General features: G+C 43.3%; 1 protein-coding gene across 2 annotated transcripts; it reads right to left on the reverse strand.

Annotated features, from left to right (window-relative positions):
• Positions 1–4,932: 4,932 nt before the first annotated feature.
• IYD (iodotyrosine deiodinase) lies at positions 4,933–22,752 on the reverse strand. Of its 2 annotated transcripts, XM_021693435.1 has the most exons (5): positions 22,479–22,752; positions 13,544–13,735; positions 11,015–11,174; positions 7,196–7,352; positions 4,933–5,439 (listed from the first exon to the last, which is right to left on the reverse strand). In XM_021693435.1, the coding sequence occupies exons 1-5, from the start codon at positions 22,660–22,662 to the stop codon at positions 5,257–5,259; spliced, it is 876 nt and encodes a 291-aa protein (XP_021549110.1). In that variant the 5' UTR covers positions 22,663–22,752; the 3' UTR covers positions 4,933–5,256. The 2 variants fall into 2 exon arrangements, with proteins under 2 accessions (XP_021549110.1, XP_021549112.1); XM_021693437.1 differs by lacking the exon at positions 22,479–22,752 and having other exon boundaries at positions 4,996–5,439; positions 13,612–13,735.
• Positions 22,753–23,293: the final 541 nt, after the last annotated feature.

The following is a 23,293-nucleotide window of genomic DNA, read 5'->3' on the forward strand; positions in this document are numbered from 1 at the left end:
TTTTCTAAGTTTCTTCATTATTCTTTCTCACAGTGATGAAATAATCCAATGATTCCCCCTATTGTAGGGTCTCAGAACTACAAGGGGATCTATAAGCCTTCCAGATCACTCTTTCTGCTTTGAACACAGTGGTTACAGGACTGCGTTTAAAGAACACGTAGAGGAAAGAAGAAAGAAGAAAAAAGCTTGAGGCTGCTGAGAGAAGAAAGAGAATTATCTTTACTCTTCCAGGCACAGCCACTGGCAGGGGGCTGTGCTGATCTGCCCAGATTATGAAGCAACAGCTGAAATTAGTGTGGGGTGTGTTGGGGCAGTGGGAGTGAGATTTCCCTGGAAGGCTCCCCATCCCAGGAGCAGACAGGATGAAATGTATTTTTATATATTTTTTCCCTAAGCTCCTCTCCCTTCCTTTACTATCCAACGGGCTCCCTGCAAGCAAGTTAAACCTCTCGTCTTACTTCTCCTATGATTTCCATCTTCCCACCTTAAACGCATCTCCCTGGGGACACTCCAAGATAATCCAATGAAATAAACTTAATCTCTGGTGTCTTCAGTGAATGTCTAAACTTAACAATGGACTTAGGGGGCATGTTTAGGAAAATTGTTTCTATGACTGAAAAAAACGCTTATTTGTATGTGGCATTTCCATTCAGATTTAATTCTAAGTGTTCTTGTTCCTTCATCTTTTCACTTTGAAAAATTCCAAGCACACAGAAAAATTAAAATAAAAGTATAATGAGGAAGTGACATCAGCAAGGTGGCCAAATAAGATATCCCTCCTTGTATCCGTCCCCTCAACAAAAACAATATGGCACCCATCCATGGGCACAGTGCCTTTGTGAGAGCTGTGGGGCCACACTGAGTAGCAAGGATAGAAAAGTGACCTTCCTGGTGTTTTTTCTTCATGACATTGACTTGGGGAGGGTCTAGGCCTATTTCTTGTAGAATGATCCACGTTCTTGGTTTTTCTGATTATTTCATCGTATCAATTAACCAGTTTCTCTAGCCTCTGTATTTACAGGCACACCTCATTTTATTGCACTTCACTTTTGTGCTTTGCAGATACTTCATATTTTACAAATGGAAGGTTTGTGGCAACCCTACATCAAGAAAGTCTATCAGCGCCATTTTTTCCAACAGCATTTGCTCACTTCATGTCTCTGTGTTACATTTTGGTCATTCTCATAGCATTTCAAATATTTTCATTATTATTATATTTGTTATACTGATCTGTGACCAGTGATTGTGACTCGCTAAAAGCTCAGATGATGGTTAGCATGTTTTAGCAAGAAACTATTTTTAGATTAAGGTATGTACATTGTTTTTTAGACATAATACTATTGCACACCTAATGGACTACAGTATAGTGGAAACAACTTTTATGTGCACTGGGAAGCCAAAACATTCATTTGACTTGCCTTATTGCAATATTCACCTTTTTGCAATGGTCTGGAACCTGACCCGCAATATGTCTGAGGTATCCTGTACTCTAAACTGGGAGGTAGATGTACCAGCTTAATTGGTTTCCCTTTGGACATTTTGACCTAAAATGTGATACTGAATCCTTCATGTTGTATCCCGACGGGAGGCACTTCATGTCAGTTATCCTTCTATTTGATGGTGTGTAATCACTGAGACGGCTAACAAATGGGTCAAGGTGACAAGCACATCTTCCCATTGTAATTTTTAAGTAAAAAGGTGAAAAATACATGCAAACAGACAACTTAACTGCATATCAAGTTGGTAACATTAACCACACAGAGAAAAAAACCTCCCAGTGGTGAGACCTGCCGAGGAGCTCTCTGACTCGGTGAGGCTGGTACCCCCTGGGCCAGCTTCAAATGGTCCCGCATCTGCCACCTGAGCCACGGCGGGCCTTCTCCTCCGAAGAGGGGCCAGTCTCTCACCCCCCCCCTGCTTACTTTGCTCACCTGGATCCCAAAGTAGGGCTGCCTGACGAGGACAGTGGTATCAAGGACCACCACCGCCACAATAAAGACACCTAGCGGGTAGGAATGTTGTGCAGCAGGCACTGTGCCAAACTCTGCAACGTAAGTATGATTACCACCATTTTACACATCAGAGAAGAGCCTCCATTAAGCAATTAGCTCCAGGTCACTAGAGAAACAAGAATTTTTTTCTTTAGCTCTCTCGTCGGGCAGGGATCAGGCCGTGCGATTTCTAAGCTCCTGTGCTTAACCGTTACCCCTCGGCCACCCTTGTTTCATGGACATGATCTTGAAGCTGATCCTGCCATACGAGTCTGCACCACCTCCTGCTCTCTGGGAACGTTCTTGAGAGTTTATGTGCTTGGTATCTGAGCGGCAGACTCCAGACCACACTGAGATTTGCCTCTTTGTTCTGACACTGATTGTTGTCATGGGATCTTACTTTATGTCCCTGTCTCTCCTCCCTGAAAATAGTCTTTTTGTGACTCGTTAAATAGACCCCTGCCGAGGTTTCCAGAACCCAATCAGATACAGCTGAAGTCCAGCCTATAAATCCTTAAAACAGCCCAGGCTCAAGCGAAGATAGCAGATACATTGCTTCTAGAGTTTAAGACCATTTGGTCCATTGAAGATAAGATTCTTAAAGGGTGTCACTTCATTTCTTTTTTTGCCCAACATGCATAGCACCTAGCATTAATCATTGTGAGACTACTACTACCACTAATACCAGGAGCCAAAGATAACAGCTAGCCCTCAGTGCTACCACGTTAGGAACTACATGGGACTCACCACACACAAGGTAAATGCAACTTTTACCTTCATTTTACAAATGAAGAAAATGAGGCTTGGGAAGACCCCCGTTTTTCATGACCACCCAGCTGGTGAGTACCAGGCGAGAAACCAGGTCATCTATGCTGTGCCGTCGAGACCAAGAATCACTGTTACAGTTGCCCCTCGAACAGCACAGGGGTTAGGGACGCCAACCACCCCCCACCACTGTGCACTCCCAAATCCACACATAACTCGTATAACTTCGGATCCCTCCAGAACTTCCCTTCAAACAGCCAACTGTTGAGTTCCTCTTACTGATAGCATAAATACCCAATTAACACATATTTTGTGCGTTCTATGTTTTATACACCATATTCTTCCAATAAATCGAGCTAGAGAAAAGAAAATGTCATTCAGAAAATCGTAAGGAAGAGAACATACGTTGATAGCACTGTCCTGTACTTATCTAAAAAAAAATCCGTGTTGCTCAAGGGTCGACTGTAATTCCATCCCCCAAAGAGAACGCTGGCTGTCAAGCTTCCTGAATCTATGTCTTTGCACATTTGTTCAGCATCTATGAGAAACAGGGCTGTGTTTCGGGGCGCAGGGATCTGGAAGGTGGGCAGGCCTTGGCAACCTGTTGCTGGAGGGCTCCTGACTCACGTGGCTGGGCTCTCCCTTTCCTCTCAAGTGACTCTGTACTTGAACATGGTACTCGGACTCCCACCTGTGGCCATTTTCCCTCTTCACCCCACTCCCCGGAGGCAAGATTCCCTTGTAAACCTCAGCCCCCCTCAGCAGACTGAACTAAAACTAGCACACAACTCTGGGCTCAACTAGTTTCAAAACATAAGAAACAGAAGTTTATCAGTATAATTTCAATTTCATTGCATCGTAACGCCAAAGTGTATTTATTATTCTGATACTTGGAACTCTCAGAATATCTTTTTCCTACTAAAAACAATCTGAAATACAATGGTTAGGCTCCCATTCCAGCCCATGTAAGTCTTTAACAATGTAGTTAAAACAATGCTCATTTACAATAAGGAGTACAGGACAAATGCCTGTCACAATACTAATTATTTTTTTAAAAAAGAATAGAAACAAAATGTAAGAAATGTAAGAAAAAGGTAAAGAAAAATGTTAAAATGTAAGAAAAAGTTTAAAAGCATGTTTAGAGAAAAACGAAACTATAGATGGGAGATTTTGGAGATTCTAAAGGAAACTTCTAGATCCTTCAAAGGACTTCAGAAGTGGTTGAGGGCACAGGTTCTTGTAATAACTAATTATATTTTATATTTTAAAGGGAAAAAAATGTCCTCCTTTTCTCTAATACAGATTCGTCACCAACTCTGACTCATCAAAAATACTAAGGGCTTTTCCTAAGTTGTGTGACTCACAAGAGGGATGAAAAGAGGCAGGAGAGATTTTTCTTGAGGAAGCTGAGTAAGAATACAGAAAAAGGGTGACAGAAGGGCTACAGAGGCCAGTGGGGATGCTGGATGAGAACTGATCTGAGCTATGAGTGTGTGCAGCACCCCGGGAAGGGAAGGCAGAATGATGGGCGAAAGATGAGGTCTGGCATTCCCAACCTAACACCTCCTACCCCGTAAGTCCCAAACCACTTGACTTGCCACCTGGAGAAAAGGGATAAGTCTTCTGTGGGCTGGAGTAGAAAAGAAGGGAGACACCGTGAGGGCTGTGTATGGAAAACTGTTCTCTTTAGGAAAAAGAAAACAAGCCCTGATTTGTAGTATCCATCGATTGCAGGGGTGTAAATACTCCCACCATGGGCGATTTCCAACCACAAATAGTTTAACAACAGGCTCACAAAATTCCTGAATATTTAACAATCTGCTTCCACAAGCTGGTGCGAGCCAACTCCAACACACCACTGGATGATGCGACTAACCCTTCACACGCTCAGACGGTTACGGGTCAGAGTCACCTGCTCAAGCATGCACTCCTCTGTTCTGTGACGGTGATGTTTGAAGTATTTTGACAGTTACTTATTAAAAAAGGGCAGGATATCCATGAAGTTCAGTAAAAGAGTAAATCTCAAAAGCACATCCTGGTCTAAAAGCCACCAGAAATCAGAAGGCAGAGGCTATATGATTAGTCTAAATTTAAATTCAAGAATGGTCACATAGCCGAGTTCTCGGGCTACATTAAACATTCTGATGACTCTTTCCTCTCTACCAGCTTTTAAAATGTAAGAGAAAAAAATCACCAGTGACTTTTCTGGAACAATTTTAAAAACTTAAAAACCAGGGCCTGTTCTCTGTAAAAGGTTAATGCATTTCCAGAGTGGATGAGACATGGAAGTACCCAGTGCCCTCTTATGGTTTACGTTCACCTAATCACACTATGGGGAGCAGGGCTTCTCAGATTCCAAGGGCCTGGTGACGTAGAAAGTTTCTTGAGTGGAGTGGAGCACTGGGGAGACCTAACACCCATGGAAAAAGCAACCTGCACACCCAAGAGGGACCAGAGTGGACCAGGCCATCGTCTGTCAGCATTTCTGATGGGCTCCTGCTTACACGGTCACCATGATCTGATCCAGAGGTTTCCGTGTGAGGTTGGGCACTGTGGCCTCTTTGCTGGGGTACCCCACCGGGAGCAGCATCAGCAGCTTTTCGTTTGTGGGGCGACCCAGGAGCGCCCTCAGTCGGGGGCCACAGTTGAGAGGAGTGGTCGTGACAGTCACCAGGCCCGCATTCTACAACAGGAGGGGAGAGAATACGTTGGCAAGTCAGTGGGCGAAGAAGTCACGGCTTTTCCTGTAGCCTGGGGACATTTTGGTCCCTGTGAGGCCTGCTTGTCTTGTCCTTTCCCTGAAGCTGGGCACCCCGGGCAATTGGATCTTGAACCTTACCTGCTCTCCTCAATCTCCCAGTCCCCACATTCTTTTGACCAAACAGTGAGAGGCTTCTTGAAGAAGAAAAATACTAGTCTTATTTTTCACCGATGGTTAAGAAATAGGAATGGTTATTTCATGGAAGGAAATGTAGGGAATCCAAATACACCAAAGGAGTGGCCCCACAACCAGGGAGTTCCTATGCTTATAAAGTCAACAATGAAGGCAGAGTATCATCCCCAGCTGAAAATACCTATGTCCAATCACAGAAGACCCAGGGGCCTGGGGATCCATTGGAAGTAGAGGAATTACTCCATCAACTTCTCCCCAAGCCCCTCCAGATAATAAACACCTAGTAAAAATCATGTGCAGCTTCAAGATGCCTCCCAAGCCGACTATCTCCACCTCCCTACTTTCCCAACCGGAGGGTCGCTGCTAAGCCTGAGCCAGGCAGAAGTTCTGGAACTGACTTTGAGAGTCATACAGGAGAGGCTCTTTGGCCCGGTGGTCATTATGGGATCTGTGCAGGTGGGGGTTTCAGGAAGATTCCGCTTTCCTCCCTCACAAATAGGACCTACACTCAGAATTAGGCCTGAGGCGACGCTAGAGGGCAGCAAACTCAACACTAATGTGACGGGGCTGCTGACTCAGAGCTTGGGAAAACCTCTGTGAACCCTGCACTTCTTCCAGCACCCTAAGATGAATGAACGATGGGGCCATATGGTCCGACCTTGCACATCACTTCCTCTATTTAACTGCCCACAGAATCAGGAAGGAAATAAGACGTCACCTCCTCGAGGCCAACTTTTCAAGTAATCTAAAAGCAATGTTCTCTTTTGTGTAACAATGACTATTTTGCAAGGTGTTTTTGGCATACACGTTTTTCTTGAAGAAGCATGTAGGCTTTTAGAATCGACTGTCCCTTGAAAGTATGATCACTCGCTCTTATAATCTTGTTTGCTTCATTTGCTTTATGTGTTTCCTGTCTCTCCACCAATGGACCCCAGTTCCCAGCAGAATGCACACACAGTTCACGAGGCAGCTATCCCTGGCACTCGCCCCGGGGCCTGTCACATAGAAGGAGCTCAGAAACTATAGGTTGAGTGAATGAACTGAATCATGTAGAAAGTGTACCTCAATCCTGCTCTATTTCCTGCTTAACATTGCTCCAGCTACTACATAGATGGGATTTTTTAAAGCACATAGACACCTTTCTCATGCAATACGATGGCAGTTCGACTTTCCAGGAAGAGCTCTGTGATAGAGTCCTCTTTAGGGCTTTGTAATTCCATTGCCTCAGACAACAGTGAGCACAGCTAGGCAGTGTGTCCGCCGAAACTCTGGAAGCTTCCTGTCGTTACAGATGAAGGCAAATCCAGTGACCGTTTTTCTGAGCCTGAGTGAGGTTGCAAGTGAATTTCTGGAAGAATTCCAGCTTGTTGCACCATTAGACTCACCTATCCAGGTTTCCAGGGTGACTTTTTACATCAGAGCTGCCTTACTTAGGAATTCAACTTTAGGTAAACAACTTCCAGCTGTCTGAAATGTGTGAATAAGGCCACTGTTTGGCCCTCGGGTATTGCTTCTCTCTTCGGGGCAGGGTGGGAGGGTAACATACCTGCAGAGCGGCCAGGAGGATGCCACAAGCAATGGAAACACTGATCTCATTGTAGTAGTGGACCTTTCTTTTGCCATTTGCAGCAAAACCATGTACTTGTTTGAAAATCAGAATCAGAACGGGAGCTGTGTCCAAGTACTCCTTAATCCAATTGGTTCTGAAGGGAAAAAAAGATAATCCAGAGACTATTTGCTCTTAATGATTTTTTTCCTTTTTTACAACATTAGCTTATTTATGTCTAAAACAAAAGCATTTTCTTGGGGCGCCTGGGTGGCTCAGTCAGTTGAGCGTCAACTCTTGGTTTCGGCTCAGGTCATGATCTCGGGGTCCTGGGATCAAACCCCACGATGGTCTTTGTGCTCGGGGGGTGGGGGGTGAGTCTGGTTGAGGATTTCTCTCCCTCTCCCTCTGCCCCTACCCCCCCTAAAATAAATAAATAAATCTTTACCAAAAATAAAATTAAAGAATTTTCTTGTATTTTATATTTCAATTGAAAAAGAGCAGAATTTTTGTTTGTGTCCTATCATATTTTTCTGTCCAGGGTCATTTAATCCAATAAACCTGTGTTCATACGGGTATAGTATGGCAAGGCACATGAAATGCTGAAAGATACAAAGATGGATCCTATAACCCAGAGGGCAATATGTAAAATTTGGCAAACTAAAACATGGCAAGTGGAATTAAAGAAATGTAAGTCAAGCGCATTAGGAGTCCTCCAAATGAAGTGTCGATAATTTTGAATAAGCAGATTAGAAGAACTTTTCCAAACTTTCCCTTGAGGTGGGGCACTGAGGACCGAATGGAAAGGGGGCACTGGAGAGGGCATCCTAGTGAGTCGATGAGTAAAGGCAGATTCAGGACAGAGGATGCTTAACAGGCCAGGGAGTTTTCAGAAGCCTGGTAGGCTAGAGGATGGGGTGCATGGTAAAGCATGGGTGGGCTGCCCCATACTTCATTTGGTAGGTAATGGAACGTGACCACAAGCTTCTGAGCAGAAGCATCGTGTGATCAGGTCCATTTCTGAAAGAGGCAGATTGATGTGGGCAAGGGACCAGGAGAATTTGGGGAGGTGTAGAGGCTGGAACTGATAGGTCCGGTACAGGAGCAAAGGAAAAGGGTGATGGTGAGGTTTAACCAAAATCACAGGGGCAGAGGTAGTAATGCTATCAGCCCAGTTGTGGAGAAAAGGAAGAGATCTTTGTGGGAGTGGGAGATAATTCATGTGAGGTATAAATATTAACTTTCAATTTTTGCTTTCCAGCTATGGAGCATATCTTTCTCTATTCCATTATCCTATCCCATACATTTGGCAAAAGTTTTATTCCAGCACAGATACTCAAAGTAGTATTCATGCAATGTTGTATATTAGAATTTTTTTTAGGATACAGATACATTAGGTCATTAATTAACAAGAGATGATTTCATTTTAAGCCTAGTTATTCTTTACTGTTTTAAAACATACTAAACTCACTTGTGCAGTTTTCTATGGTTCCTCTTGCACTCTTAACTTCTACAGGTTACATTTCCAAAGTTACCTTACCATGCTTCAATCAGCTTACAGCTTCTCTGCCTTTTGGCTAAGATCAAGTGTAGAACCATGCTTCAATCAGTCACATTGGGCTATTATCAATCCTTTTCTCCTTACAAACAGGGAGAATGTTTATTGTTTACAAAGAGGATAAATTCTGGAGCCGAAGAGTTTTGCCATGTTGGGCAACCTCCTGAATTTCCCATGTTTCAGTTCCTACATATGTAAAGGGCACTATTAGACACTCACCCCATACAGCTATTGTGAGGGTGAGATCAGTCAAATAGATGAAGTACCTAGAAAAGTACCTAACCTAGCACACTGCTATGTGTGTGTTAGTATTATTACTACTAATATGATTTTACAATGAATAATTAAAAAAATATTTTAATGCAAGATGAAGATTAAGCAATTTACCTTGGTTCAAAGGCAGATTAGCAATTTTCAATGATTTTTGTGCTTTTTTTTTTTTTTTTTGCCTAGACACACATGAGTATCTAATATTTCTGGTCTGTTCAATTTTACAAGAATTTATTATGACATCACATTAAAGCTAATAAAAACACAGCAAGAAGACCTATTAAGAGAAGGACAAGTAGCACCTTCTGCCTGGGGTGGAGGGCTGAAACCCGCAAACAGAAAAATATAAGGTTTGAAAAGTAGGTTGGACCCAGGTTGTATATTGAGTCTTTAATGACAGCTATGGGTTTCAAAGTGGACTCCAACAGGATGTCAGGACATATGCTCATTTGCAATTCAATTCAACAAACATTTATTCAATTACCTACTATGCATCAGCACTATGCTAAATGATACAATGTGACATTTTAAATCTGGACCCCTAGAGTTTTTATATATATGTGTGTGTGTACATATTGCCTTCAGAGAAAGTCTATAAGCTTTCTAAAATATGGCCTATAACATGAGAAGAAAAGTAAACCAATAATTAAAATGCTATGTGATAAAATGCACATTTTAGATGCACAGAAGTTGTACATTAGGTGCTTAGAGCACAGAGATGAGAGAGTGACTAATTCTGCCTTTGTTGGGGAGAGTGCCAGGGCCCTGCAGCATCTTGTGGGCACTGTGCATGCAAAGAGCAGGACATCTAAGGGTAGGAACTCAACTTTTACCCATGAATTTGCAATAAGATTTTTATATTTATTATTAATATCCTGCACTAGTTCCAGAGTATGGTAATAAGTTACAACTCCATAAGGCATCAATTTAATAGAGTTTAAATATCTTAGGCAAAATACGTCCTCTGGGGCCAAATAAATGAAACAGGAGCAGAGCCAAGAGGCCCTCTTCCCATCACCCAACCCTGACTACTGGATAAGAGGTCCCCCCCTTCTCCCCAAGGCTGCAATCTCATTGCCCTTTCTTTCTTACAAGCTTGGGTCACACTGGGGTTTTGGATAACACCCCAGGACTGGCCACGGAAGGCCCACAGTTGAGAACCAGAGGTGTGAATACCTCTGTATTCCAGGTGCCAATGACGAGAGCAAGCTTCCCTTCTCTGAAGTAAGAACCAACATCTCTGCCCACTGTCCCTCCTCACGCTCAGCCTCAGGGCACCCCGGAGGGGAAAGGAAATGGCCTTTGTGGGGAGGGCAGTTTTTTGAGGACTCGGTAAGTGACAAGGCTGAGTCTAAACAATTGAAAGTCACTGTTTTAATGACAAAAGTGACTGAGAAGTTATGGAATGCATCTGAGATATTATGAAGGATGACCGGCCCTCGGTGGGGAAAGAGGACTCCACAAGTCACTGTTAGTTGCAGCTACTAGAGGAACTGACAACTTGCAGGACGTACCCTAATGCACAGAGGCACTGCATTAAATCTAGTTACAATGAGTTTCACCACACTTCCTTCCGGGAGATAAGGAAGCCCGCACAGTGACTAATACCTAATAGCTATTACACTTGTATCTACTCTTACTAAGCATGCCCTAAAACTAAAGCCTGCTTAGTAAGATCACTTGGAAGATGGTATCACTTTAGCAAATGTAATTTACTTCAGTCAAAGTCCTGAGAAATATCTCACAGTCTTACATTCCAGATGGGAGAAAAGTGAAGTAAGTCCTCAATGTTTTATTTATTATTACTTGGGTCAAATCCCATTTACTTACCAAAGATGCATATGGCACTTACTAGGTATCATCATTGTTCTACATGTTGGCAAATGTGCTTACATATTTAATTTTCATAATGAAGTAAATCCTAGACATTCCCATTTTACAGATGAGAAAACCAAGCACAGAGAGGTTAATAACTCCATCAACTTTTGTACCTCAGCTTCTTCAGGTCTGTAACCCATTGGTGTCCCATCCTTTTCAAGTAGTTTACTTCCTCCTCCTCCTCAATGATCTCCCGAATTTTGTGCTTCATGTTCATGTCCTTCACAACCACAAAGGTCCAGGGCTCCGTATGGGCCCCACTTGGGGCAGTTCCTATCATCCAGTAAATTAAAATCAGAAATTAAAACACAGGACAATGTGAGAATGTTCATTAAGAATAAATATAATAGGGGCTCGTGGGTGGCTCAGTCGGTTGAGCGTCTGCCTTCAGCTCCGGTCATGATCCCAGGGTCCTGAGATCGGTCCCATATCGGGTTCCCTGCTCAGCGGGGAGTCTGCTTCTCCCTCTGCCCCCACCCAAGCTCGTGCTCTCTCTCTGACTCGCTCTCTCTCAAATAAATAAAATCTTTTTTTTTTTAAAGATTTTATTTATTTATTTGACAGAGAGAGACACAGCGAGAGAGGGAACACAAGCAGGGGGAGTGGGAGAGGGAGAAGCAAGCTTCCTGCGAGCAGGGAGTCCAATGCGGGGCTCGATCCCAGCATTGCTGCCACTCCGTTTCATTCTGCATCACTTTAGGGGCAACGAACCAGCTAACTGAGGTCAAGACCAATGGTTCTAGGGCTATGGGAATTTATCATCACTTCTATAATTATGTGGGGGAGAACGTTCCTAAATAACTGTACCATGGCCATTAAGGGAACCCAGAAGGGAAGTTCTGACAGCCCAAATTCTCCAAGATTGTGTTTCGTTTTGATATTCTTGAAAAAGGATAAAGTCACGAAGCTAATTGAAAATGATAAAAATTTAAATGGTAAAATGGCTTTTAAACACTCATGAAATGTCACTTAAGCCTCTGACTCTTGATTTCGGCTCAGGTCTTGATCTCGGGGTCATGAGATCGAGTCCCACATCCAGCTCCACGCCAAGCTTGAGGTTCTCTCTCTCCCTCTGCTCCTCTCCCCACTCACTCTATCTCTCTCTCTCAAAACAAAAACAAAATTCACCTTTAAAAAATAAAAAAATAAATGAAACACTCATGAAAGGTAAAAAACAAACAAACCTAAAAATGGTTTGGTACCTATATCAGAACTCTGAGTGTGGCACTGTGGGGTTTGTGGTCCTGCTGGGGACACATGAGATCTCCTGGCCCTGGGTGCTCAGTACACATAAGTCTGTCTTCAGCTCTCATGGGCTATGGGAACCCTCAGCCCACACTTGGGTCAGTCCCAGTATAGTGGGACAAAGCTTCATAGTGCATCTCAGTGCCCAAGGAACTTGAATTCTCTTTCCGATTCCAGCCAGGGCCAGCTTCTGATGCGAGTCACCCTGCTGTCCTAGAGATGGCCTGCTGTTCCTGGTGACAGACCACAGTGACCCATAGGTAGGATATTTCAGAAGGAACTATTCCTTTTTCCCTAGTGAGTAACTTAATGACATAATGTCTACACCAGTGGGGTCAGGACTGCCTGCTTGATGGGGGCTCTTGTTTGCCTTCCACCACTCCCTGTGGTTGAGAGAGCATGACTGGATTGTGAGATGCAAGTCAAAAGCTCAACACAAAGCCCACATTTCTGAACAGAGTGATTCCAGTTCCGTTGGTACCTATGTTGTCTGTCCACTAAATATTTGTGTCACTACACATAAGAAATAAATTGTTCCCTAATGTTTTCGATTATGCTAAATTTATCTGCACATGATATGTATACACACACACATATATATGGATACAGGTATATACACAGAAGGAACTTAGGGACTGCTATAGTTAAATAAAAAACTAGCCAGTGCATTTGTATTCTTAACTGAAATAAAATGCTTTACTCTTGCTTCCTTTCGACTTGAGCAAGGGGTTCACAATGGCCATGTAATACTTTTTGCAAATGAACTTAATGTGATTTCTATAGGAATAATACTCCAATACTCTAATAATAATCAAATGGGGAATTTTTCTTACATCTCCTCCCCCCTTTTTCTTTAATTCTTTTATTTTCCTTCATGGAGATATCAATCTATGTTGAAAATGGGTTTGCTTTGCTGTGGTTTACTTTGCAAATTCATATAGGTAAATGTTGCTAGTTCATTAGAGAACAGTAGTAGAGCATTATGGTGTGTAATATAAAAAATTTGGTTCCAAAAAGAAATGCATAAATGTGAGTGAGTGTGTGTGTGTGTGTGTGTGCATGTGTGCATGTGTTTCAAGAGGAGGGGAAAATAAGGGCATGTTTCTCTTCCAGTGCATAATAGTATGTTCAGAAATTTTAAATTTTAATAAAAGATCATAATATTCAGTAATTTCAGAAGTCTCAAACTGTTGTTACATCGGCTCCCAGGAAGTTTGTAACAGTCAATAGTTTGTAGAAAGTGGAAATCATTATGTTTCTGGTAGCCAGTCAACAGCTGGGTAAGACTTCAGAGACAAATGTTCACTCTGGGCTTTATTCACTGTGTTTGAAATTTATTGCTGTAGTATTGTCACTTACAGCTGACATTCTCAAAGACACAATGTACCGTTACAGACCTGCTGCTTTGATGACATTATCAATGACTTCTATAGGGACTTGCTCATTACTTATGAATCTGACAGACCGTCTTTTATTGAGAAGTTCATAAAATTCCTGGGATCGCTTAACCATTTCCTTTTCAGGATACCGGGTGTGGGAGAATGGAATATGTTCAACATTTTCCTCTGAGTCTTGCCAGTCATCAGCATCTGCAAATATGAACAAGAAAGGCAGCAAATTAAATTATCTCTCTTGGTCAGGAAGGGGAGCAGAATATGCCACCCCAAAATATGCCTTTTTGGCATAAGGATCACATTGAGCTGATAATTTTTAAGAAACAACAGACACAAGAGAAGTTCTGAAAACCAGAGTAAAAGTTACCTTTTTGTAAGGAACATTTATTTTTATAGAGGATATCTCCATTCCTAAGCCCTCTCTGTACCAAGAAGAAAAGGATGATTCTCACAAGAAATTCTTATCAATGGAGAAGGTGGACTTAAATATGCACAACAAGCTTACCCTTGTTTAAAACACTGTGCTCTTCTTGATAACCTCTCATAACTGGATCCTCCTCCCCCAACATCTTTCTTTTGTTTTTAGTTGAAGATGGTAATTAAGGTGGTGGCTTGGGCGATTTCAGGGACTTACTCAATTTTCCTGGATCTGTCCCATGTATACAGGAAGTATACATGTTATTAAGCTCTTTTTTTTTCTCTCTCTTCTTAATCTGTCTTTTATTACGGGATTGGGGGGGGGGCGCTGTCTCAGCCAAGAAGCTAAAAGGGTAGAGGGAAAATTATTTTTCCTCCCCTACAGTCATAAGGTGGCCAACAGGGAGAAGGAAATAAAGTTCTCAAAAATGTCTGCAAGATTATCATTTCAAAAGCATCAGGGAAAACGAAAAGAATGAGTCCACAGAATCCTGAACTCTGATCTTGACTATTGGCTATCCAAGTTCCACATTGGTTAAAAATCAAGAAGAAAATTTTACCTACACAAAGATGAAGAATGAAAATTTCTATTAATGGTGAACTGGTGTATTTGAAACAATATCCCGCTAGCTGGAAACCACTAAGATCATGAGATAAAGTATCTTTAAAGTCTTTTAAAAAATCAACGAATTGCTGACAACATAGTAAGAAATTCCTAGGCCAAAACTGAAGGGGAATATGAGCCTGCAGAGGCAAGTAAGCAAAGAAGCCACATTTCCTTTCATAGGATTTGCCAATCTCTACATATTTGAATTTTTATTTTTATATTTTCAGGGGTTGTGGGGAACAAGAATCAAAGCCCAGACCCACACACAGTGAGAAGGCTAATAAGCTGGGACCCCAAGATTACATCCTTAAAGAAAGCATGGATTATAAATATAACAGCCCCCAAGGGTTTATACCATTTGGTGGGTCCTGCCTCAAACTTGAATTAGGTGGTCCTGCCTGAAAATACCTCCATTGTCTAACAGAAGCAAATGCCAATATACAAGTAATTTTAACTACAGTTACTAGCAACCCACGAAATACAATCAATCATAAAAAGAAAACATTTTGAGCAAGAAACAACAGAGTTGATATTTAAAAACGTCTCCAAATATTGGAATTATCAGACTCAAAAGATAAAACAATTTTGATTACTAGGTTTAGAGGGAAAAAAACACAAACTTATATAAACGTGTAGGGTACAGGAAAAGATAAAGGTGACGTAGAAAATATGAAAAAATAAACTTCTAGAACTGAAAAATAAAGTAATAGAATTAAGAACTTAATTTATGGATTTAAAGCAGGATATACATACCTAAAGAAAAAATTAGTGAACCTGGAAGATAACTCAGAAGAAAATATCTGGAATGGAGCAAGGAAAAAGCAACATATAAGCAACATAAAACAAAGAGTAAGAAAAAACACAACAGGGTGAGGTGTATATTGGAGGGAGACAAAAGTGAAGGAGGAAGAACCATCGAGAAACCACTGCAATAGCCAGGGTGGGATAATGTTGGCCCAGACTAGGTGTGCAACAAAAGAATGACAAATTCTTGGAGCATCTTGGAGACACAAATGATGAGACCTGCTGAAGTGTGTGGCTGGAGTGGTGGGAGAGAGGGACTAAGGATGAGACCCAGGTGGTGGGCTTTAGCACCTGGGGAGACCATGGGACCATCTACTGAGATAGAGGATGAGCAATGAACCATCTGGGGGAAGTAGAGGTAGGGATCACCAGTCCATCACATTTGAGATGCCTGTGAGTTGTTCAAGCAGAGATGTCTCGTGTGAAAGTAAAAGTCTCAGTCCAGAAGGTGGGATGTCACTTTGGGTACCCTCACACAAAGAAGAGAATGACAACAGGAACAGAATGAAGAGAGCAAGAGGATCCAGTGCCTGGCCCTGAGGGTCTGGAACATTCCAGGCAGAATTCAGGTAGAGGATTAACTTTCTCCTTCACTCACGTGCACATACTTCACTCCTAGGTCTCTGAATAATGGGGAGGGGGAAGGCAACTGGGAATGACTGAAAACCTCAATGGCAATACCGTGTTGGCAAGTACCATGGTTTGCTCATCGCTGTTAGTGAGAAAATTCCTTATACATTTTACTAGCCAGGGAAGTTTGGGCCCAAATTGTATACATTTAATGAGAAGGCCAAGTTACTCAGTTAAAAGGAAGTGGGTGTGATCAGGGAGTGGCGGCAAACACTATCAGCTTTCTAGTGATCAATTCTGAACCAAAGCCAGGTGTCTTCAGTATCAACCCTGAACTTATTAAATGTGTCAATAAAGACTTTCAACACCAGTGATAACTTCTATATCATTTGTTATGAAGTCTGACAACCTCTGTCCTTAGTAGGTGGTGAATGAGCAAATGCACGAAATGCCTCATTAACTGTTTGAAGGGTAAGTTACCAACTCTTAATATCCATTCGGCATTTGTATAAGCTAAAGGCAGCCTAGGTGCATGACTCGGCAGTTTCTGCAGCTTCTAAAGTCCAAGGTAAGCATTCCCACTGTAGCAGAATGAAGCGGCTACTGCCTGAACATTATCAGTGAGCAGGGCGGACAAATGGCCTGACCAATGCTAGGTTGGATTCTCCTGAGAGGCTTGCTCCAGGAAGAGCAGAAGGTCTGCATCTTGCCTGGGGAAAGGGGGAAGGCAGAGCCAGACTTGGAGAGAAAGAACCCAGGGAACAGCAGGGCAGTGAACCGATACCAAAGGTCCTTTTCTCCTTCCCCTTGACCTCCTGACTGCTCCAAGAGGAAAGAGAACAGCCTCTGTAAACTAGTCATTCTGCCTCCACGCTAGACGAGCCAAGCCACTCTAAGGGATTCATTCAAGCATAAAACCCATGTATTTCAAAACAAACGTGTGCTATTATGGTCCAGTTTTTGCTATAAATCTGTGCTGCCACATTTGGGATTTGCTATTGGCACCAAGAACAACTCTCCTTTTATCATTGCTTTAATGCCAAGGAACCCTAAACTGCACCATAATTAGGTTTCACAGCCAGGAAGTTCTAGGCCACGTGTATTCTCTAATGTTTAACACAAAGGTGGGTTTTTTTTTCACTGCATCTCTATAGAAGTTGCTTTTGTGTTTTTGCAGTTCTATTTCAAAAATCTTTGCAAATGAGCCAAATTTTCTAGCTATGAAGCTAAAAGGCCAATTTGTGTCATGTCATCCTTGTTCCCTCCTCGGAATTTTGGGGAATGTGGAGGAGCAATATTAATAAGGCTGAGGATGATGCAGCTTTTGCAGGAGACAGATTCTGAAGGTGGGGATGGAACAAGGTCAGGGCTCAACCCCTGCCCTGAGGACACCTCCTTCCCACCTACCTCAGCCCTCACTCTGTTTCCACCTGGGCCTGTCAGTCATTTGACTCACTGCAGTATATTTCACTAGCAGCTCCTGAGGTGTGTGGGGGCTGGGGAGTTTGGGGGGAGTTCAGATGGAAAGTTCTTGAATAGAGTAATGCTATTGTGGTGGCTCAGGGCAGGCTGCCCCAAAAGGTGCCACCATGGCATATTGATTATTTTGAACGGAAGCTACTTGGGAAATAGCTGGTACAAGAAAGACACTCTGCCCCTCCCCTGTCCCCCTGAAAGCAGGAAATAAATCTCTCATGAAAGGTACTCTCCCTGTACTAGAAAGTAGAGAGAGACCCTTATCACCAGAGACAGGGACTTTAGAGCCAAAAAAAGCTGTATACACAAATCTTGTTACTTTTTACTAATCTACTACCTCAGCCCAAATTCTGTTTAGAATTCCTTCCTAATTGAAACTCTCGAGCATTTTTTTCTTTGTCCTATCAACTCCTCACAAACTTATTGTCTCTGTCTAAAATGTATAAAATCTGCCTGCCTGGGTCATTTCTTTGGGTCTCAATTTTATTATTGGGTCTCTGTGCACACGTAATTAATTGTGTTTTTTTCTTCTATTAATCTGTCTCATGTCAATTTAATTCTTAGACCAGCTTGAAGAATCTTGAAGGGTAGAGAGAAATTTTTCTTCCCCAGTGCTATCCTGAATGAATTTGACAGAATTTCTTTCTGAGCCCCATCATCTCTTGTGTTATCTGGAGTGCCCTTCCCTGCTCCTCCCCCCAACCCTGTGTTGATCCTTACTTTCCCCTAGGACCCACCCAGACTTGATCTCAAAGATAATGCCTCCATTCAAGTCCTTTCCCTTTGCTAATTTTCTCTCATCTGAGTTTACGGGTCCTTTGCCCTAAAATTTTAAGGCCTTATAAGAGTCTTGGTAAACCAACCTCTTAAAATCAACCATGTAAAAGTATTAAATGGCTATGTGTATATGTGTGTGTGTGTGTGTGTGTGTGTGTCAAAGGATAATGAAATAAAAAGACAAAGCCAGATTTATTGCTTCCTATAGCAAAGGAGAGTCTCTGTGAACATAGTAAATGCTGTTGACCTTGTATAGCATTCTTGATAGTGGTGTGCTAATAAACCAGCTCTAGGAGGGGGTGGGGAAGCCTGACTTACAGCACTTGCCAATTTCCATTGTGGCCTGACTTCAAGCTGATAATTCAAAAATGGCCCACAAAATTCCTGAATATTTAACAATTGGTACTTGCTTCTCCCATTGGCTAGTTATACAGCACACCACTTGGTTGGGAAGCTTGGAGTTCAGGGATTGGTGGACTCCCAGAAATGTAATAGGATTAATACCATCTATAGGGAGAATGTTACTTGTTTGAAACTGTTGTTGATTGGTTGGTACTGAAGTGAATTTATCCCTGATTGGCTGGCTTTCAGAAGCAAGAAACTGTCACTGATTGGTCTGCTTGCTAAGCTTTTACTGAGGTGAGTTGTCATTGATCTATTGAACAGATTTGAAACTGGTTCTGACAGCTGTTTATTACCTCAGTTACCTAAAAAGCTGTCCTTTCCCAAGTCTGTGGGAACATTTTAATTCTCAGGGGTTACCCACATTAGATGATTTTAACATAAGCCTTTTTTTTTTTTAATGGCCAGCCACAAACCTTGAGGATGTTTATTATCCTTACATATATATACAAATATATCATACATATACATATATGCATATATATATGCACACAGGGATGTATTAATTTGTGTGTGAAATTTATAAAATCATATACATACACATATATGCATATCTATGTACATATATCTACCCTTACCACTGAGCACTTTTCTAACACATGGTTTTCCCTTGCTTCTGTCCCCCACTGCCTTTCCTGCCTTGCATTGGTATGACTGAGTTTTCTCCATTTTATCTTTTCTCACCTGGAAGTTACACAGTGTATTAGGTTAAACTATATGAAATTGCTAACACAAGCCTTTCTTAGAAGTGACTGGACAATCTGGGACAACCAAAATTTTAATTAGGACAATAGTTTTTGGATGGTCAGTAAAGCGAAGTGAAGACAAATTTCTACCAACATTAAAACAAACATATCTTGATGAGATGTGTTCCCTATATCTTTTTCTCTTATTTCCATTTCCATGAGCTTCCATGAATCAGGCCTGACTAGAGTATGTTTGTGCAGGATTTTTGCCTCATTTTAGGGAGACAGTCTAAGGTTTTCTCTTTGTCATTTCTCCTCCTTAGACCGCTGCTATAGTTAAGCAGGAAACTGAAAATACTAACAGAACACGTGTTTGACCGTCCCCAAAGGAAGTCTGTGCCTGATGTCTAGTAAGCATGGCCACTCTGCACCCCTCCCCCATTCTGCAAGCCACCCACACACATGCTGATTCTCTGGTCTATGAACCTGGAGTAGGAATTCTTTGTGAGCCAAAGCTGGAGGAATTTGGATTGGTACGTATTATTTTCCTTAACTCACACTAGAAGGGCCTAAATATTTTATTGCTTTGTCTCTTATAATTAACTTTCAACAGGGTTTGAATCTGGTATCCATTTGCTGTCATCAAAAGCTTCTCCATGTTGCTTCAGTAATGGAATCCTTTCTCTTATACCCCTTATTCCCCGCCCTCCCCCGGTTCAGGCCCCTCTAAACCTGTAGTTGGTATTGGTACAGTGAATCCTCTCTTGGACTGTGTCCACCCTTCCAGGGGTTAGGAGCAGGGACTTGGGGGGCAGAGAAGCCTGGGTTTAAATGTTGCTTCTCACCGATCATCCATGTGACCTCAGCACCACTTAAGTGAACAACAAAAATTCCAATGAGAGACTGAACTGTAACATTCAGAGCAGAGGTGCCCATGGCTGCTGGGGAGGCCACTAAACGCTCGATTTATTCTTCTGTGTGAGGAACAGAGAAAAAAGAGGCAGAGGATTTGGCAAGAATGAATAAGCACGCAGAGAACAGAACCAGACAGGGCCACACAGCTTGGTTCTGTGTTCCCAACCTTCAGGCCCAGCCCCCAGTCCCTGGTTCCCCACCAGCCTTACCAATCCCTCTCGTATCCCCCAAACTCTTAAATTCCGGGGTCTTTCCTCAATGCACACCACCTCTGATCTCTTGGGGCATTTTTAAGGCTGCTGGTCTTCTGCTGCCTCTGTTCTAGGTTATTCTCCTAGTTGAAAGGCAGCCTAGCACCTGGTTGTGTATCTGGACTCCAGAACAGACTGCCTGGGTCCCGGCTCTACTACTAAGTGCTTGGGCAGGTCACTTAGCATAGTTGAGCCCCGGTCTCCTTATCCGTAATGTGGGATAATAACAGTGCCCGCCTTGCTGGCTTGACGTGAAGACTGAGTGGTTTACTATACATCAAATGTGATGCTGAGTGGACACAGCCAGTGTCTATAAGAGCCTGTCGTTGTCATTATCCTAGAGCTCCTTCCCCAGGTTGTCTTCTCCATGGTCCCTTTCTCCCATCACAGGCCCTCTTCTCTGCAGGTGTCCAGCTCTATACTCAGTCTTCTTGCCAGCAACATCCCCTTAGGGAATTCATCAGTTTTCCGAGTTTCAAGTATCACCCCATGCTGGTAAGCATCCAATCAATACCTGTGGATCCCTCACCTGGCCCGCCTTTCCCTGTCTGCTTAGTTATCTTCTCGAATCCAACACGTCTTTGTGGACGTTCAGCATCTTCTTTGTGGATCCTCCCCCCTCCCCCATGTATGATGGTGTCTTTCCACCTCTCCCTGCCTCCAGCTCTCATCCTCTCCTTTTCCGCATATCCAGTGTATTACCAAACCCCGTTGTTCTTCCCTGAACTTTGCCCCAACTCACTCCTTCCTCTGTGTTCCCACGGCCACTTCTGCATTCCCATGGCCACCATCACCCAGGCCATCCTTACCAGGACAGACCATCACACAGCATCATAACGGATGTCCCTTTGTTCAGGAAAAGTGCTTCTCGACTTGCCATGTGGGTGGGATGTCCTTCAGTGAAAGAGCGAGAGGCAGGCCTGCTAAGAGGCTGCCTGGGCTTGAATCCTATGCGGTACATTTAGCATTGCTGGCTCCCAGCACTGAGTGCCTGCTGTATACCCCGGCCCCCAATCCTGAGATGAGAGCAACTCAGAACAGCTGTGCACAGACATGCACATAGGCACACCAACACCCCTCCACACCGTCCCGGTGGCCTCTTCCGGGGGCGGGGGCATCACGAGTCCAGCTGAGAATCACTGAGCCTCTTCCAAATTGAATCCATCCCACAAACCACAAACCCACCTCAGACGTACCTCAAATACTGATCACTCAAGCCTCCTCAAGAACCTCTCCCTTCCCGCCTGCTCCCTCACCGCCTCTTCATCTTAGGGTCAGCCATGACTGCTGGGCCCATGCTCACCACCCCAATTCACTTTCACCCGTCCTCCCCGCCACTGCAGTCCTCCTGTCTTCTCAGCAGCTTTCTCAGGGCTTCCATCCCTGCTCTTATGCTCTTTCTGCTCCTTTTGCCTGAGATGTCTCCTAACCATGGCTACTCATGTCCTATTAATCGGCCAGGCCTAACTGTCCTTTCCCTGCACCCCCACCATGCCCCTCTGCCTCCTTGAAACCCCTGATGATCAGTTTGGCCCTTCATTCCTCCCGAATTTTGCCTGTTTTTTGCCTTGTCCGCTAAATTGGACACCCAGCTTTGAGGACACAGCCAACTGGACTCTAACCCACAGGGCCTGGCACAAGGAAGGGTAGTGAGCGCCTGGACCCATACCACTTTTTACATTTCCAAGTCTTTGATTCAGACCTGGCCACTTCCCCCATGGCTACCAGCAGCCGGGGATGTGCCCCTTCAGGAAGATTTTAACAGCCAGAACAGGATTGGGGTCAGGGAAAATGTCAACCCCTCAACAGCCCTTTGCTGACTCTTTATCCAGAAATCAAGGGGGGTTAGTGCCAGCAGGTGCCAAGCTGACCACCTGAGAGAAATGGTTTGTCTCTGTCACACACTAATTTGCACAGTAGAGGTAGCTGATGAAACTGTCCTGAGTGTTTCCTCCTCTCCCTAAGCCCTGCTATCTACTGGCGCTCATCAAAACAGCGCAGAAGGTGGAAGCTAAGCGGCTTTGTATCCTTACCTTCTTCCACGGGGTGGAGGTCAGAGCTGTCTTTTAGGTCCTCATCCACCCAGGGACGGGCCTCGGCCCTGGCTCTCGTCTCCCCCTTCCTTCTCTCGATGTTTCCATCAGCATTTTTAAAGATCCAGGCAATCAAAATGCAGACAACTGCTACCAAGACTGGAGTCAGGCAAAACATGGTCATAAGACTGACTCTGAACGGGGCCCACTCTTCCCACACGGTATTTAAACAAACAGAGCCAGGAATGACGAATGCTGGGGGATGGGATGAGGGAAGAGAGCGGTGTGCCGCCGTGGGAGGAACCAGGTGAACTCTCTGACTCTAGGAGGACTTTGCAAAGGAGCAAAGATCACGGCGTGTGCATTCAGGGTGTGTTGTGGGTTTGGTAATGCACAGGTGCATCCACTTTTTAAAATTGTGCTCAATCAATATATTCCTAGACAATAATTGCCAGGATCTGAGTAAAAGCTTTAATGCACCAGATCTTGCTAACAGTGGTCCAAGGGGTTTGGTCTTCCTCCTGCATAACTTTCTCCAAGAGCAATGTGTCTTCAACTTGCCTGAAGCTAGGAATCACCTGGGGAACTTGTTTTTAAAAGAGGAGATGTCCAGGCACTAACTCAGATCTAGTGAAAGAAAATTTCTGGGGGAAAAGACCTGGTAATCTGCATTTTAAAAATAGCATATTTGTGAAACACTGCCGTGAGGCTTTGAATTTTTTTTAAATGAGGCCTGAGGCAACAGATAGAGCAAAGAAATTATCATATTTTGCATTAGAGAAAAAATTTTCGATCCAGGAAAATTGATCCAAAAT

The sequence above is a fragment of the Neomonachus schauinslandi genome, chromosome 8 (assembly GCF_002201575.2).
Source record: "Neomonachus schauinslandi chromosome 8, ASM220157v2, whole genome shotgun sequence".
Lineage (NCBI taxonomy): Eukaryota > Metazoa > Chordata > Mammalia > Carnivora > Phocidae > Neomonachus > Neomonachus schauinslandi.

Excerpts from the sequence above, each read along its gene's own strand:
- IYD (XM_021693435.1), bottom strand. The coding sequence starts at position 22,662 with ATGACCATGTTTTGCCTGACTCCAGTCTTGGTAGCAGTTGTCTGCATT. Across the intron at positions 13,736-22,478 it reads CCTCCACCCCGTGGAAGAAG|ATGCTGATGACTGGCAAGAC; the intron begins GTAAGGATACAA and ends TCATATTTGCAG. Across the intron at positions 11,175-13,543 it reads TAATGTCATCAAAGCAGCAG|GAACTGCCCCAAGTGGGGCC; the intron begins GTCTGTAACGGT and ends ACTGGATGATAG.